The sequence below is a fragment of the Oculina patagonica genome, chromosome 1 (assembly GCF_052425735.1).
Source record: "Oculina patagonica isolate OP01 chromosome 1, crgOcupat, whole genome shotgun sequence".
Lineage (NCBI taxonomy): Eukaryota > Metazoa > Cnidaria > Anthozoa > Scleractinia > Oculinidae > Oculina > Oculina patagonica.
The window spans coordinates 6,288,720-6,307,321 of record NC_135758.1 but is presented as its reverse complement, the minus strand read 5'-3'; the positions used below and the strand labels follow the sequence as shown (position 1 = coordinate 6,307,321).

The window sequence follows — 18,602 nt, the reverse complement described above, 5'->3', positions numbered from 1 at the left end:
AGCGGGTATCAGTACAACATCGTTGTCGGGGAATTTAAAAAAAATTATGGTAAACCTAGCATTATCCAATTATAAGGAGAGCGAAAATAATCCTATTTGCTTCGCTTAAGGTCCTAATTATAAAGAAAACTGATAGCGCATTGCCTACATTGTTGTGTGTCGAGACGACTTTACCCTCTCACGAGGTCACCTGAGTTTGACAAAAATTGACTTTATTGATTCACATAAAACAGTTGACAAGCTATCGTGTACGTCTATACAACTATAACTAAAAAGATATAAACAAACACATGACAAGCAGTTTCAATAACTCAGCATTTTGCATAATTCCGTTGAGAACGAGGTATTTTTTTTATCTTAATACAATGGCAGCACAAATATACGTGGAATGATTGTTTATACATATTATCCTAGAGTTATACAAGTGCTTAGATTAAATCACAGGCGACTAGGATGATTAAGAAACAAAAGTGATTTACAAGGTATTCTTCACTTTCGACACTTAATATTATATGACATGCAAAACTCATGTCATCTACAAACTTATTTCATCTGCTGATTAAAACTAGAAAATTCCTTGTATAGATTTCCTTCACTACGGCTACTTTTCCAGCGACAACCGCGGACAAAAATAGTTTGGAGATTTGCAAAATAGTATATTCATTATAGGAGAAGAATTGATACAAACCCCTGCCCTTTATAATGTCGACTCATTTAAGAATCAATCAATCAACTAAGCAAACAAGCAAGCAAGCAATTAAATCAGTACGTTTTTTCTAGTTAACGCGATTTAAAATTTGAAATGAAAGACCGTGTTTTCTTGGAAGTACCAATATTCCTCGAACATGCTTCATATGTGGTGTTCAATGGGTTTTGGAATCATTGGCCAGCGGTCGGCTTTGGTTCTTTTCTTTGCCTCAGTTTTCTTTGGAGGATTCAGGATGACGTCACAACCTTCCTTTCCCTTATCCTTGACGCAAGCCACATACTTTTTCACGTGATCGGTTAAGTAAGCGAGTGGAGAGGATCCCTGGGCAAGAACCTTCAAGAACAAAATACAAGTGTGTCATGTATGTCCCGCCATGATAGAAATTATTGTTCTCTCTTCGAAGTTATTTTAAAAATTTGCCACTAACAATCTATTATTTTGCTCCATCGCTGATCAAAACTGCACAGTTGTCTGACTGTACCTTCATTGGATCGGCAAGGTTTGTTTTACGTAACTATTTTTACTATTCTTCTATTTCAGAAACTTGTCTTTATTTATGAAGTATTACGATTCTCTTCTCATTTACTGTACCATATAAACTGCAAGTTTTTAACTAATAAATAATAAACCGTTTTGCTTTCCTTCGAGGCATGCGTCGATCATTGTAACATGCGTGCTTGTTTGTTACACTTTTGCTGTATAGGTGAGTAGGACCGACCCTCGCACAACATTCAAATTAGCCCCCCACACACCCTCCTTTATCTATCTTTTTGTACTCCCGGCCCCTCTCTCGGACTCTCCCGTTCTTGGCAATGTCACGTATGGAAAAGCTGATTTTCATTTGTTTGGTGACAAAGCTTGTCAGTCAGGTTAACAACTGATCCCTTCTATAGCTGCCTTTCCCTTTCGTTTGCACTCCCCCTTTCCCCCTATACCTTGCAAAATCTACAACACAACAGAGTGCAAGTGAAAGGAAATTAACCTGATAATGAAAGTCTCGCAGACTGAAATCATCTTTCAGATTATCCTTAGAATACTTTCTGGCTTTCTTAATCTCCAACTGACCAATCATGTAAGCGGTAGCTTGTCCGGGATCGCTCTGGTACCGAGTCACCTGACAAGAGCATTAAAAGAACAGTTGTTTGATGTTTTGTTTTTATATAAATAAACGACAGTCCGAGTGATCTCCAAACATCTCATCAGGAATTTTTTGACCCAGGTTTTTTTTTTTTTTTTTTTTTTTTTTACGTACGGGAGTTGCGATCTGAGCGTTACTTACAAAGGTTAAGATTGCAGCCCATCCATTACTTGTTGTTTTTGTCTGGTAGATGTTTTGTTGTTGTAGAATGAAATTGCAAAAGTAGGTATCATTATTTGCCAGTTTACGGTAACGAGCATATGCAGGGAACACAAAGAAAAACTCTACGTCCTGAGTCGTCGTACATTTGCTCTTTAAGGAAGATGAATTGTTCTGTCTTTGTTTTTAAACGGTTTTGCACTGTCCCGAAATAAATGGCGGTTCTGTACACATTTCGATATTGATGATGTACGTAGTTTTTCTTTGTGGGTCGTCATGGTTTCAAATCCCATCTGGAACTCGGATTTTTTTTTTCGAGTTTTCAGTTAATGCAAAATTTATCATGCTATATTTCCACATAAAGACTCACTTGGGCGGCGGGATGGTTGCAACTCAGGTATGCTTTAATTAATGTGACTGCGCGATGCAGTTATGAGTCCTATGTGTACTTGTACTGATTTGACTATGTGACTGCGTGATGCGGTTCTAGTCAAGACCCACATTTCACCCTTGCTCACCATAGAGTCTCCAGTAGCTCAGTGGAAGAGCATCCGACTAGATCACGGAGGGTCGTGGGTTCAAATCCATCTTGAACTCGGAATTTTTTTCCGAGTTCTTCAGTAAATGCAAAATTTATTATGCTATAAGTGGATTTTTATTGCCGTAACTACGGACAGTATTTTCTTACCTCCTTCTTGGCAAGATCTGTATCGTCCCAGGCAAACTCGCTGAAGTATTTCAGAGCCTCATCCTTTGTGAAACCAACATAGTGCAAACCAGTGTCCACGATCAAGCGAAGAGCTCGCCACACCTACATTAACAAAATAAAATAAACAAAGTCCCGGGGAACGCCTCCGTTTACGCATGTAAAGTCATCAATTTTAGAATAAGCGCTGTTTTTTGCATGACGAAACTGGCGTCATAAATGTCGCAAAGAGCAGCTAAATGGTTGTGTATCATGAGCTTCCTACTAAAACTAATGTATTGCAGAATCATCTAACGTCTTAAAAAGAGTGGTTATAATATAGTAAACGTGGCAGAAAACAAGAGATTTCCTCACCTGTTGAGCCGTTCAAGAAAACGTTTAAGTACCGTCTATTGATGGCGAGACTACCAGCTTCACACTCCTCCACAGTTCGAACCATTCCTTTACGCACCCCCATCTTCATGTTGTCAATGTACTGCAAAATGCCTGCTTTGTGAGTGTTAAGTTTCGTTTCTATCAGCTCCACATCCGAGGCATTGTGAGGTTTATGATGGCGAACCAACCCTTTGAGAACAGCATTTCCGTGGTTGCAGATTTCCTGCAGGCAGCGGTTATTCGGTCCTAACATCCAATCTCCAGCATAGTAATTCACATCATAGGGCTGACCGAACACATGCTGAAGGAAATGTTTCACTTTAGCGAGTGCTTTTCTCTCGCGGTGTTTCAACGCGTTTATGATGATTCCCGTTTCATTGATTTCCTTAAACAAAGCCAAGGAAGTGTCCGTGCGATTTTTGATGACGGTCGGCGTAGGATCGTAGGCAACGTATTCCACTTTGATCCTTTCCGGGGATGCATCTGGATCAAAATGGACTTCATAGGGATGAAGTTTGTAATATATTGCCTTGACGCGATTGAAGAATTCATCAAGTCCCACTCGCTTCGCTTCCTCTGAAAAATCACATCTACTTGTGGGGCCGGGGCTCGCAGTTGAAGCGAGGGTTGATGTTGAATCGCGGATCGTTGACGGAACCGAAGCCGTTGTTTTCTCTTCTTGCTCTTGTTTGGAAATGGAACCTGAAGCTTTCTCCCCAGTCTTCTTGTCGCCTGCTGCAACTGCGATCAACACGACTCCCACAATTAAGATGATGACTGCAACAGCCAACACAACAAGTGTGACGATTCGCTCTTTTGAAAGTTTATTTCCAAACGAGATCCCGGGACCATCGGGAATAATCATTTCCGAGCTTTTAGTGGGTTCCATTATAAGACACACCAGAGATATTTCGAAAAACTTTGAAATTAAGTATCGGTTAAAGCACTACCCCTGCACTGTTCGTTTAAATGGTCGGTTGTAGTCACTCCCTTGATCTAGATACGGTTTAATGCAGTCGCCCCTTAGGAGGATGATATTGAGAGACGAGGAAACGATGGGAAGAGATTTCCGCCTGCCCATCATCCTCCGCGTTTTGTAATTTCCTCATTAGCCGGACGACTGGAAACTAGTCAGGCTTTTATGGGGAAGATAGGGTTCATAATGACAAATGGAGCAATGTAAGATATGAATGCTTTATCTACTGACATCGTTGTCTGTCCAGCCGTGAACACAATCCAACACCAGAAAACCTAAATGATAAAGGACTACAAATTAAACTACGCTCAAATATATCGCTGTAAGCTTCACTGTTATGTAAAGGTCTTCTTCACTTTGCAGTTACTTCTTCACTGTGCAGTTACTTAGCGTGTGATGTTTAAGTTGTTTGATGGTTGGACTTTGGTCGGTACTTATGGTGGAATGTTTGACTCCTACTCTATGTATTTGAATAATGTGCCCTTTACAGGCGAGAACTTTTACTTGATAGTGCTTCTCTTTACGCCTAGCGGGTACCAGTACAATATCGTTGTCGGGGAATTTTAAAAAAAATATGGTAAACCTAGCATTATCCAATTATAAGGAGAGCGAAAATAATCCTATTTGCTTCGCTAAAGGTCCTAATTATAAAAAAAACTGATAGCGCATTGTATACATTGTTTTGTGTCGAGACGACTTTACACTCTCACGAGGTCACCTGAGTTTGACAAAAATTGACTTTATTGATTCACATAAAACAGTTGACAAGCTATAATCGTGTACGTCTATACAACTATAACTAAAAAAAGATATAAACAAACGCATGACAAGCAGTTTCAATAACTCAGCATTTTGCATAATTCCGTTGAGAACGAAGTAATTTTTTATCTTATTACAATGGCAGCACAAATATACGTGGAATGATTGTTTTTACACATAATCCTAGATTGCCACAAGGGGTCAGATTAAATCACAGGCGACTAGGAGGGTCTGAACGGGGGGACTAGGATGATTAAGAAACAAAAGTGATTTACAAAGTATTCTTAACTTTCGACACTTTATGACATGCAAAACCCATGTCATCAACCAACTTATGTCATCTGCTAATTTTCTCGTATAATTTTCCCTTTACTACGACTACATTTCAGCGACAACCGCGGACAAAATAGTTTGGAGGTTTGCAAAATAGTATATTCATTATTGGAGAAGATTTGATAAAATCCCCTGCCCTTTATAATATGGACTCATCAAAGAATCAATCAATCAACGAAGCAAACAAGCAAGCAAGCAATTAAATCAGTACGTTATTTTCTAGTTAATGCGATTTAAAATTTGAACTGAAAGAGTGTGTTTTCTTGGTAGTACCAATATTCCTCGACCATGCTTCATATGTGGTGCTCAATGGGTTTTGGTATCATTGGCCAGCGGTCGGCCTTGGTTCTTTTCTTTGCCTCAGTTTTCTTTGGAGGGTTCAGGATGACGTCACAACCTTCCTTTCCCTTATCCTTGACGCAAGCCACATACTTTTTCACGTGATCGGTTAAGTAAGCGAGTGGAGAGGATCCCTGGGCAAGAACCTTAAAAAACAAAATACACACTCTGTCATTTACGTCACTGTAACTTTCAATCTGAAAACAGCACTGCTTTAATTTCGCTACGATATAATAGGAATTATCGTTCCAAAATTGTTTTAAAAGTTTGTCACCAAAGCATCCTTTATTTCGCTCCTTCGCTGATCAAAACTGCACACTTGTCTGACTGTACCAGGATTGGATCAGCAAGGTTGGTTTAATATTTTTTCTATTCTTCTATTTGAGAAACATTTCTTTATTTGAAGTATAACGATTTTTTCTCATTTACTGTACCATACGATATAAACTACAAGTCTTTACCTAATAGACCGTTTGGCTTTCCTTCGAGGCATAAGAACAATTTATGTTTCCTCTAAGAAAGCGTCCCCCGATCATTTTATAAGGTGTTTTGTTTGTTTGTTTGCCTGTAGGAGGGAAAACTGCATATTTTTTTTTTTGGTTAGGTGAGTAAGACCGACATTTGCAACTTTCAAATCACCCCTAAACGCTTCCTGCTTTATCTATCTTTTCCTAATTCCCTCTCTCTCTCTCTCTCTCTCTTGGACATTCCTTTTCTTTTATTGTCACGTATGAAAAAAAAACTAAATTTGAGTTGTTTGGGTGACCAAGCTTGTCAGTTAGCAACTGATATAGCTGCCTTTTTCTTTAATACGTTTGCCCCCCCCCCCCTCCCCCCCCCTTGTTCTCTAACACTTGCAAAATCCACAACACAACAAAATGCAAGTGAAAGGAAATTTACCTGATAATGGAAGTCTCGCAGGCTGAAGTTATCTCCCAGATTATCCTTGGAATACTTTCTGGCTTTCTTGATCTCCAACTGACCAATCATGTAAGCGGTAGCTTGTCCAGGGTCGCTCTGGTACCTAGTCACCTGACGAGAGCATTAAAAGAACAGTTGTTTGATGTTTTGTTTTTGTATAAATAAACGACAGTCCGAGTGATCTCTTCAGGAATTTCGTTACCCAGGTTTTTCGTCTTCCTGTGATATAAAATCATTTCGTCATACTTTCACGGCTACTGTTTAAATACGGGAGGTGCGATCTGAACTACAAAGGTTAAGATTGCAGACCATCCATTGCTTGTTGTTTATTGGTTGTTGTTGTTTTTGTTTTTGTCTCGTAGATGTTGTTGTTGTTGTTGTTGTTGTAGAAAGTAGTTACTCTGTCGTGTAGAAAGTACTTTAGCGCTGACTGTATGATGAATGAAATTGCAAAAGTAGGTATCATTATTTGCCAGTTTACGGTAACGAGCATATGCAGGGAACACTGAAAGAAAAAATCTACGTCCTGAGTCGTCGTACATTTGCTCTCTAAGGAAGATGAATTGTTCTGTCTTTGTTTTTAAACGGTTTTGCACTGTCCCAAAATAAATGGCGGTTCTGTACACATTTCGATACAATACAATACAATACAATACAATACAATACAATACAATACAATACAATACAATACAATACAATACAATTTTATTGTCCATACGTGGGACGAGGTCTCCCTCAATGTCCGAGCCAGAGGCTCATGTATAAAACGTAGGACTAAAATTAAAATACACTTAAGTATATGCTATTAAAAATATAAAAATTTATCCCACCCATTAAAAATAGAATGAAAAACAAGAACAAAACTAATACCACCCCCTTCTCCTACTGTATAATTAGTTTAAATCAATGGATCAAGTGATAAAATATATATATATATATATATAAACGCACAAGGATAAAAAGATAAAAATACATCAAAGGGTTAAAATATAAGTAGATCTAAGATAAACAATAGCTACATTTAAAATAGAAGATTCCTGCAGTCGCTATATCTTTTATTTAACTGCATTAAGAACAACGGACCTAACTACATTTCAAACTTATTTGAACAACGTAACAATAACGTACCTTGCGTTATAGCTTAAGGAACGGGGGTCACAACCTTGTCCAACCCTCATATAATAACAGATTTTACCATAATTCTTTTCGATATTGATGATGTACGTAGTTTTTCTGGGAAGTGGATATTTATTGCCGTAACTACGGACAGTATTTTCTTACCTCCTTCTTGGCAAGATCTGTATCGTCCCAGGCAAACTCGCTGAAGTATTTCAGAGCCGTGTCCCTTGTGAAACCAACATAGTGCAAACCAGTGTCCACGATCAACCGAAGAGCTCGCCAAACCTACATTGACAAAATATAATAAGCAAAGTCCCGGGGAACGCCTCCGTTAACGCATGTAAAGTCATCAATTTTAGAATAAGCGCTGTTGTTGCATGACGAAACTGGCGTCATTTTGCTATTCCTTAGAAGTGGCCTTATTTACCAGGCATTCTAAAACTATTTCCTGTAGAAATAATGTCATTGTCGGAAATAAATATAATTTCTTGGAAAATCTATAATTGTATCACTACAATTAATTACAAGCAAACAAATTAAATTTTGATTTGTTGTTGTTGTTGCTGCAGCTGCTGCTGTTGATTGTTTGTTTTTAATTAATAACGCAACTAGTAATTTTTTGATGGCATCATTAAGCAATCATTATCATTTGAAACGTTGTTATAATTCAGCGAAAACGTTCACTGATTGTTAAGATCGGCGTCTGCAGCCTTGTTAAGAGGGTCCTGAAGGAGGGGTATAAATCCTATTTACAAATTTTCATGTGCAATTTGTAATGCTTGTTACATTGGTGAAACAAGGCGGCATCATTTTCTACGCGTGTGCACGAGTACTTTATCATTGGACAGATCTTCCAATGTATTCAAACATCTACAGAGTTCAGAGACTTGTCTTGCCTTGTGTTCAACAGACTGCTTTGAGGTTTTACACTCATCAACTAGGTACCAAGTTAACCCTTTAACCGGCAGATTTCTGTGACTTTCTAAAGGTTTTTTCTGGGCTTATACATTCTGTAGAACTTCGTGATTGCATATAAGAAGTTCAAGTAAAAATGTGTGCTGTTTCGAAACACCGAGGGCTCAGATTTTTATTGTGACGTCAGTAGTCGGCAGTTGCTTCTTTCGTAGGCGAGCTGTTGGGCTTGGATTTGGCTCGTTTTGTGTTTATAAGTGATTTTTCGAGTCATTTTTCACTGCAGAAGCCCCCAGGCTGGCATCATTAAGCTAGAATGGTGGGTAGAGGCCAGCATCTGAAAGAAACCAGAGGTGAGAGATGATTTTGTCTTGATTGGAACGCCAGAAATATTCGAATCCAAAGATGGCGGTTCATGGGTAAAGTTGTCTCTCTGGCCGTTCTGTGGGTGGATTCTAAGACCTGCCAAGGCATTTTGGACGAGTTCTGACTTCCAAAGAATGCAATCGGTGCAACATTTTGCCGGCAGGATTGGGTGGATATATGGAATAAAGGTAGGAAGCCTTTCATGCCGCCGCCATGACTGTTTTTCCCAAGCATCCCTTTCGGTCAGCAACGAGGAAATTACAGGTTTGCAAGCATAGCTCTAATCGAATAGTAATTGCTGAGTCTGCTGAATGATTGATGGGAAATTTCCTTGGTGAACGGAAAGGAATAGGGTTGAAGTTTGCTGCAAATGTATATTTTTGAAGTCAGAATTATTTTTTTCATTAAAAAAATGGAGGCAAAGATGTGTGTTTGTTGTTGTTGTCCTGTTACGTAGAAAACGGGCATTTTCAGATTTGCTGCTGAACAAACAACCATATGCAACAGAAATCAGGAGTTGTAGTCAGTTAGTTGGCTTTTAAAGCTGTGAAAATTATCACTTTGCCATAAAAAGCAGTCATTACTATCATGTGCCCAGATATGTAAAAGCTAGAGATTTTTCAATCACTGCTGGTGTTTATCGTACACATATGTACGATTGCCGGTTAAAGGGTTAAGCTAAAAGAAGCGATGTGCATAAAATGGGAAAAGCCCGACCTGAATCAACAGGCCAAACACATCAACTCAACGCTTTCTTTGAAGGCACGCTGACGAATGGCTCTTTCGGCCAGGTGCACGCACACTTTGTAGTTCCGTTGAAAGTTTAAATCAAATATATTCGCGTTTGTTATGTAACGTATTATATAACGCTCACATTGCACGCTATTTAAGTCCACTTTGTAACAACAACCGTTGCACTGAAGATGACGAATGTAACCATCTAAACATGTTTGTAAAATTAAAGAAAGTTGTCCTGTTCCTAAAGTTATCAACATTTTGATATTGTTTTTATGTCTGTGATTCCAATTCCCAGTGAACAAATCCCAGTCACAGTAACCCAAATCTCATTTTCCCAATGCAGATTTTTCCAGTTCAATCCCAGTTCTCATTTTACCCCTTATCACTACGTGGGACCCTAGATGCGTACATCTGGTGCCCTACCTGCCACTTCAGCATTCCAAATTTCTGCATAGGTTCGGTTTTGTAGGTGTCAGTATCCTGCGCAATGAGCGGATTTTCAGCGTATAAGGCCCATCCCTCTGTAAACGCCGTGTAATAGGTGACACTATCAATCCAACCAATACCACCACCACAGCTGTCACGGAAATGTTCTATGTTACCCTGAACCTGTAAAAGGAAGACCGCCTTGTCCCCCGCTTTTCTTTCTTTTCTGTCAAAAAAAAAAAAAGGGAAAATTTTGTTGGAGGAAAAATGGGTGGAAAAAAAAAAAAAAAAGGGGAGAAAAAAAACAAAAAAAATATTGGTGAGGCTTTTGAAAAAGGGAGCGCACCAACTGGAAGTCCGATATTTTCGGACTTCAAATCGGAAATTTCCAGGGTCGCTTGCTGGTCAATGGGAACGAAGACACTGGGTACGAGGATGAAGATGGACATTGGTCAATCACGCGTGGTAGTTTGGTGCGTGACTCGCGTTCGAACCTTAGCCTGCTGACTAATGTGTTTTAAAACTTGGCTACAAGGCCCTTAGGTTTTGTGGCGACGTACGTTACTTCAGTTTGTAGTCGGTTGCCTCAGTACACCAGTCTATTGCCCGTCACAATAACAACATTTTATCATTGTATCTGATTATGTGGGTGTATTAAAATGGGAAATTGTATATGCCCTGTAAGTAAACACTCGTTGTGGCTGCTCTACTGCAAATTCGAGAACAGTTAGATAACTCAGTTTCTCAGATAACTCGGCCTCCGCTACATGAGTGAACTCTGAGTATACTCCACCGCGTCTTAATTATGCGCGTTCATGAAAAACGGTAGCGAATAATCGGATTGTTAATATAGCTATCGTAAAATTAAATAGTCCAATAACGACCTCAGGCTTTTGCCTACTCGTGCCACCTAATTTAATTAAAGTGGCAGAACAGGTTTATATATTCATAATGAATCTAAATGGTATTATCATTTTTAAGGCAAGTTTACCAACACTTTTACCTGGGTGTGGTGCCCGGGCCTCGCCTCATGAGCATTAACACTCCATTCAGAGAACCTGGGACCTAAATTTTCCAGGAAGAATGGCAGGTTGTATTTTGCACTTCGTGTACAGGCTGCGCCAGCACTTTGGTAGCTTTGAGCTCCACTCGATGGGTTCAGATTAGGCTGCATATCAACTGGACATATGGGTGTTGTCGCATAATCTCCAGTAAAGTGGAACAATGGAATTGTCTTGGGCGCAAGCAAACTCATGACCTGAAATAGTCAAAAGAAATAAATTAGGTAGGTAGGTAGTCTTATTCGGTGCCAGTGGCCTCCCACCTGTAACTCTTACCTCTACATAAGGACTGGAAACACAGACTTGTGCTCTCAACTAGCAACACACGAACACTGCATTAAGGGTTATTGTTAGAATTTGGGTTAGGGTCAGCATTCAAAAGGACGCTTCCTATAAGAGGACAATAGCCCAATTTCGATATATTAAAATTCAGCTTAAAACAATACACCTCAGTACGAGGCTCCAGTGAATGAACTATAGAGTTTGTGGGGTTTATTGCCCAGAGACTCGTTGTGATGTCTTTTCTTTTAGTCTGAATTTTAAAACATCAAAATTGGGCTCCCCCCCCCGGGGGGGGGGGGGGGGGGGGGGGGGGGGGGGAAGAGGGGGGGGGGGGGGTTGGGGGGGGGGGGGGGGGGCGGGGGGCCGTCCCCTCCCCCCCCCCAGGCCCAAAGACAAACGGCACCCACAAAACAAAGAACGGCACGAACAAAGAAGAGGACGCCTGGGGACGAGGCAGAAAATTGGGCATTACACGTGCAAGCAGGGCCGTAACTAGCAAGAGGTACGATGAGGCACTTGCCTTGTCTTGATTTTATCCCAGAAAATATGTCTAGTTGGAAAGAAAATAATTACCAGTCGAACAAGATTGATTTTTTCAAGAAATATTTGAAAATTGTTAAAAAAAAAAAAAAAAAAAAAAAAAAAGAACAAGATTGATTTTTTTCAAGAAATACCTGAAAAATGTTAAAAAAAAAGAACAAGATTGATCTTTTTCAAGAAATACATGAAAAATGTTAAAAAAGAGTATCGGAGCTTCTATTTCTCCACATTTTCTGAAGGGGGTGCTCCCAGAACTTCCTAGAAAAATCTTGCCTCGTCTGTGCCAAAGGTCTGGTTACAGCCCTAACAAGCGACAATTAAAACGAAGAAACTTGCCTTTCTTGACTCAGCCATCCACAGCTCCAGGGCAGCCCAGCGCTTAGGACAATATTTCTTTGCTCCTTCAATATCACTGCATTTTCTATGTGCCGTTTTATCGGACTCGTTTGCAGGAAAGGGTTCCTCATTAAAGTAACTCTCAGACGAATTAAGTTTTTCTCTGAATTTCTTTATAGCGGTCTGATTGTTCGATTCTCCCGTCACTTGCCTTGCAACCTCGACAACCTAGAAATAGAAAAGAAGCCATTTAAAATCCTGATTTGTAAAAAAAGAATAAAAGAAATCTTTATTTAAATTTCTCTTTAAATTCATGCAACACTCGCAGGTAGAAAGGAGGGCGAAGGTTTGAAGTTTTGAATAAATTTTCTAGATAAGATAACTTTGTTATATCGCACTGAGGATATCTCAATCAGAACAAATTACAAAAATTATTTACAATAAATACTAATATAAAAATAGGCACATATAAAATCAGCTGTGGTAAATAGCCTAGCGAGCGAACGCAGTTTGATCTGGCGAGAGCCCTTCCATCTTGGATTCGTCTTCGGGAGAAGATTGGGGAAAGAAGCAAACGCGTCCCAGGGAGAAGGAATGAGGCTGAACTCTCTCCGCCCTCATCCAACATGGCGGATGTTTAGCCCACGGAACGGAAAACGCCTGCATTGCAAGCTAACCGCAACATGTCAAGCCTGAGTATCAGGCTTTAATGAAATTGGTTTTCATAACTTAATTATCCAGATATGAATATGATAAAAGATAGTGGATAAACTGCCCCGGAGGGGGGGGGGGGGGGCGTACTTGACCTATGTTTAGGTATGCTTTTCATTGAAGCGAAAGCAAAAACAATGTAAATACTCAACGACAGTTTTGCAGCCATACCCTGTCTAGGACAAATTCAGCCCCTTTTTAGGTCAGAGGAGCATGAAATCATATACCCTAATGAGGGGTCTCATGGGGTGGGCTTCGGTTGGTTTGGCTTCGTCGTCGTCGGTGCGGCCGGTCCTGGGCGGCGGTCGCCGCCCGCCCGGCGCGCTCGCCTCTTATGAGGGCCGGAGGAGTCAAAAACCATACCCTATCCAGCGTCACGTCCCTGTATAGGCCATATAGGGGAGTGCCCCCCCCCCCCCCCTCCAGAAACTGATGCATGATGGAGAAAAAACGCATTAAAGATCAACAAGGTTAAAACACAGATGCAAGATGGCAAAGAAATAGATGCAAGATAGCAGGAACTTATGCACGGATAGCATGGTGGCAGATAAACGGCTTAAATTGGCGAAGAAGTGGTTCAAAGACAGCGTTGTGGCAATGATCGATGACGGTAACTAAGTAACATGTTTAAACTTATCTTATCATTTAGGCCTAGTTCACACTAGCACACTAGCGACATAAGGACATAACGACATGGAAATGACGACATAAAGAAAAGGTCAGTTCTTTCCTTGTGTCGTTATGCTTATGTCATTATGTTCCAACTATGTCGTTATGTTATGTTGTTCACACTGGTGACATAAAACATCAACATAAGGTGTTTTTTTGCATTTGCGCGACCTTGCCGTTACATCGTTTGGTCGCTAGTGTGAACCAGGCCTTATGAAAAATATAAAATGTGATTTTATTTCTTATAATTGGAATGCCTTTGATGAGCAAACAATATCTTTTTTTATCCCTCAAGCATTTGGGAAAAGAGTTGTTGTTGTTTTGCAGAGACTCACCATCGGATATAGTATATCCAGTTGCTTTTTACCAAGCTCGTGGACGTCCATCGGGGTCATGGCGTTTGTTGTGAAATACGACATTATTTTGGAATACGCCCAAGAACCATTCAGCGGTTCACCAAATGGCAGATTTGGATCTGTTGGCCAGGACTTGTTCTCGTTTCTATCCACCCAAACATACTTGAGAGGAAGTTTGGCCAAACCGCTGGACACATTGCTTGGAACGCAGTGACGGATGTGTTCAAATTCGACATATCTGCAATTAAAAATTAAAACTATATGTTCCAAGGATTTGAAGACAAGAATGTGCTTGTCCTTTTTTTTTCTCTTATACACCACACCTTTATTTTATTAGGATGGGGGTGATTATTTGAATCGTTTTATTTGACATTTCACAGCTAAAAAAATTTGAAAACAACCTTGATGTCGCCAGAATGCTGCTTTTTTGTGGTTTGATTGAACTTCGCTAGCGGTCTTTACCAAGGGACAAGCCAAGTCAGTAAGGAGTTCCCCTTAACTGCAAAATTGTTGCTAAAAAAGGTTTCAACTGTCATATTTTGGTGGTCATGTTTGACAAGTCACGTGACCAGAATTAAAAAAAAAGTCAAATAAAAAATGACATAAAGACTAAATGAAAATAATTAAATCAGCGCCAATAGATAAAGAACACCCATTGTTACGCATGTTTTTATAAGCGCCCGTACTTACAGTCGTTCTTCAGTAGCGGTCATTTATTACGTGTAAATGGTAATTCCATTCGTCAGACTATAAAGAAGGCTATGTCATCTCTTATTCGTAAAAATATCGGAACTCTAACTTCTTTCCTCCAAGTTTTAGGGATTTTTACACACGCTTTGGGGCTGACACTAGTTACGCATACGCAACGATAGTTTTTCTTAGCAGATGTCCCTCCTCCGCCAAAACAAATAATTGATTATTACTTAATTAATAATTGACTATTAACGGCGAATAAGCAACGCATTTATTGTTAAACTTCCACTATCAGTACCTTAACAACTGGTGAAGTGGTTCTCCTAAATACGTCACAAGGTATTCCTTTACAGTATCGCTGACATTTTTTCCATTATGTTTTGCCTTCCATTGGTTATCAATCTCTTCTGTGATGTTACTGTAGTAGTTAGGATCCAGCAAGGGTCGAACGAACCACGTCTTTAGGACACCTATGATAAATAAAACGATGTGCTATTATTAGGAAATGAAAAAGTTTAAACCGAAATTAAACGCTCTGCTGTCTTCATTATTCACCACTAAATTTTAGTTCTTCTTAAAACGGCATGAATTTATTCATTAATACTTCGCGATGCTTTGATCTTTCGAATTCGTATTGAGATATATTCTTCTTTGAGTCCGACGAAATTTTTGTGGGCCAAAATTTTTATATTTTTCAACTGTTGGGTCCCGACAGACGAACAAAACACTAAATTAAAGCTTGCTTTTGTCCACGACTTAAACTTGCTTCGCGTTCACACAGTGGTTTCGAGCCGTACTTCCTGATCACGTGAAAGTCCAAAGAGGCCTGGAAGCTAGTGAGTTTTGTTTGCCCCAGGGAGTTCAATTAGTTTGACGCGCGTCACGTGGTACGTTCTCGTCCAATAAAAAAATACATTTCGAAGAAAATGAGCGCGAACACAGATAACCATATAATCTGACTATAGGGTTAATAAACGGGCTTTTACATTGAATACCCCTCGGAATGGGACATGTCAGTTAGTTTTGAAATCAGACATAATAAAATTATTGGTTTTGAAAACAAAAATGCCCCTAGCCCTGGAAAACAATAGAGCAAGTGTTACAACGGGCGAAAAAATAGACGCTTTAGGGAGGAAGTGGCTTACTGCTTTTTTTCCCGCGATATTTTAATTTGAAGTCGCCACACGTGAAAAGGTAGCAAAAAGACCCGGTCCACACTAATGCAGATAAATGCGAAAACGGATCAAATTTTTTCCGTCCACACTATCGATTCAAAGCTTGCACAGTGCCCAGGGGGAGATTGGGAGATTGTGGACCACCAATACTGACGCAATATTTGCCACATTTTTTGTGAAGAGTCGTCTAAAGGAGCAATTTTCGCATGTGACAACTGTTATTTGTCACACAAAAACTAACATGCCAGCTACTTGACAGATATATTTGTCACATAAAAATTGAATAATTTTCGTTTACACATGCAATCAACAATTTTCATATGAAAATTGTCACACAAAAATTGCTCGTGTAAACTGGACCTTATGGCTGGTTGTATGGCTACTGTAGTATAGTATATTGTACTGGCAATCTCTACTCAATCGTAACTCCCCTGTCAGACACAACACTAATTTCCCGGCACCTCAGGCAGAAAGTTATCAGTTCGCAGGCCGGACGCCAAAAATCACAACTCCTCCAGACGTGCTATAAAAAAACAACAACCTGGCGCAAGTTACGCCCCCTTTGAAACCACTGTGGAGATTATTGTCTCCGATATTTCATAGAAAAAAAAAAAGTCACGTAAAACAAGGATAAAAGGGAGAGATATTTCACAGTTAGAATCAAAACAACTATAAAGCAACTTTGTTGTCAGGCACCAACATGCTCTGAATCTTGCTGGTTGAATTTCGTGATTTTCAGTTTGCGTGACCAAAGTTTCATCGCGTGATCAAAGTGACGTCAATAAGGAGCAGAATGAATGTGTTTTGTACATGCATTAATCATTCTAGCGATGAGTGATCAGGGAATCTTGCTGGCAACCTTTTTGCGACTTCGGTGAAGATAGTTGAAAGGGTTTGCATGATTGGCTCCATGTAATTATAATGACCAATTCAAGCAGTCACAGAATCATCTATTGTCTTAACGGACAACTTTCTCACAATACTTGTCAATCATTCTAGATAAGCTAATAAGACAAAGCCTTTTTCCATCGCGCGGTACAATAAAAGTCAACACAGATCAAACCCGCTTGACTCTAAAATAACTGGTGGTCTGATGCGTTGATAAATTTCTGGCACGATTTCACTCAAAAGGAAAACTCGAGTGGATTTAATAAGCTTTTAAGCTCACATAGCATCGCGTGTTCTGTTGAATTGAAAGCGGAAATTATTATAGTCGTATGTGTTTGTTAATAGTTATTGAAATAGCGTGGCGGAGATTAGCGCGAACTGTTTGTACTTTGCAAAAAAAAAAAAAAAACAATTGTGCAATAGTCTCTCACCTGTTGCATTGTACAAGGAAACATTTAAGTACTGTCTTTTGATGGAATTAATTCCAGCTTGGCACTCCTCCACACTTCGAATCATTCCTTTACGCACCCCCATCTTCATGTTTTCGATGTACTGTAAAATGCCTGCTTTGTGAGTCTTAAGTTTCGTCTCAATCAGTTCTACATCTGAGACACTGTTGGGTTTATGATGGCGACCCAGTCCGTTGTAAACACCGTATCCATGATAGCAAATTTCTTGCCAACAAAACAAATTCGGTCCCATCATCCAATCCCCAGCATAGTAATTCACATCATAGGGCTGACCAAACACGTGCTGAAGGTAATGCTTGACCTGAGCGAGCGCTTTCCTTTCGCGGGGTTTCAACGCGTCTGCATTGATCGTTTTATCGTTTATTTCCTTCAACAAAGCTATAGCAGTATCCGTTCGGTTTTTGATAACTGCGGGTGTAGGATCGTAGGCAACGTATTCCTCTTTGACTCTATCCGTGGTCACATCAGGATCATAGTAGACATCGTAGGGGTGAAGTTTGTAATACGTTGCCTTGACTCGAGCGAGAAATTCACCAAGTCCCACTCGTTTCGCTTCCTCAGAGTAATCACACCTACTTGAGGGTCCGGTGGTCGCAGTTGGAGCGAGGGTTGATGTTGGAGCGAGTGTAGATGAGCGCATCGTTGTTGGGGGAACCGAGGGCGTTGTTTTATCTTCCTGTCCGCCTTGTTTGGAATTGCCACCTGACGATTTCTCCTCACTCTTCTTGTCGGCTGCTGCCATTGCAATCAAGACAATTCCCACAATTAAGAAGATGATTCCAACGGCTAACACAACAAGTGTGAGTATTCTCACTTTTGATGGCCCTTTTCCAAACTTGATGTTCGAAGAATCGTCAATCATTAATTCCGAGCTTTTAGCGGGCTCCATGATTGCTAAAGCACTTCACAACTCAAGGTGTTTCGAGATCTATCCGCGCCTTGCACGATCAGTCTCAAGGATCGCCTGTGGGTTAAACCGACACTCCCTCGTGCGATAAAGCTTTGATACGGGTCAGAAAAGTGATACCACAATAACGTGAAACAATGTAATCACTGTTACATAGGGGTATCACTGTTACACTTCAGTTTATGTAACGTCTCGTGTAACGTGTCGAAAAATGCGTGACGAACATTGACATGAAAGTTCTGCCAAGAAAAACATTTCTTTTTCATACCGCAATGTCACAAATTGAGCAGCATGTACCTATCGTACCTTCCTTCGGATGACTAAAACTTGTGTCGTACACGGGCCGATCAAACGTAAAAAAATCGTGACAAAGATATTAATAAAAACAACTAGAAACAAAACTTATTTTGAAAAGATTCAAAGGAATCAGTCATTTTTTTAGTCCTGTTTGTCAAAAAGCACTTGAAGGGCTTAGAAAAAGTATTTGGCAAGTTTTAAATGTGGTTAGTGCCCCATGCGACTCAACAGCATTTACCTT

The 18,602-nt window shown here is 40.0% G+C and overlaps 2 protein-coding genes across 3 annotated transcripts in view; both read right to left on the bottom strand.

Moving 5' to 3' along the window:
- Nucleotides 1-4,613, bottom strand: part of LOC144653347 (uncharacterized) — a 52,144-nt gene extending 47,531 nt beyond the window's left edge. The window contains exon 1 of the mRNA XM_078513326.1: nucleotides 3,067-4,613. Within this exon, the coding sequence (XP_078369452.1) occupies nucleotides 3,067-3,976 (910 nt within the window). The 5' untranslated portion in view covers nucleotides 3,977-4,613. The remainder of the gene's footprint in view (nucleotides 1-3,066) is intronic.
- Nucleotides 196-18,166, bottom strand: LOC144653332 (uncharacterized). 2 transcript variants are annotated; one of them, XM_078513314.1, is made up of 9 exons: nucleotides 17,119-18,166; nucleotides 14,923-15,094; nucleotides 13,911-14,169; nucleotides 12,196-12,423; nucleotides 10,980-11,234; nucleotides 9,974-10,159; nucleotides 2,695-2,817; nucleotides 1,692-1,823; nucleotides 196-1,042 (listed from the first exon to the last, which is right to left on the bottom strand). In XM_078513314.1, the coding sequence occupies exons 1-9, from the start codon at nucleotides 18,044-18,046 to the stop codon at nucleotides 851-853; spliced, it is 2,475 nt and encodes an 824-aa protein (XP_078369440.1). In that variant the 5' UTR covers nucleotides 18,047-18,166; the 3' UTR covers nucleotides 196-850. The 2 variants fall into 2 exon arrangements, with proteins under 2 accessions (XP_078369440.1, XP_078369435.1); XM_078513309.1 differs by lacking the exons at nucleotides 196-1,042; nucleotides 1,692-1,823; nucleotides 2,695-2,817 and adding exons at nucleotides 4,787-5,640; nucleotides 6,395-6,526; nucleotides 7,697-7,819 and having other exon boundaries at nucleotides 17,119-18,163.
- Nucleotides 18,167-18,602: the final 436 nt, after the last annotated feature.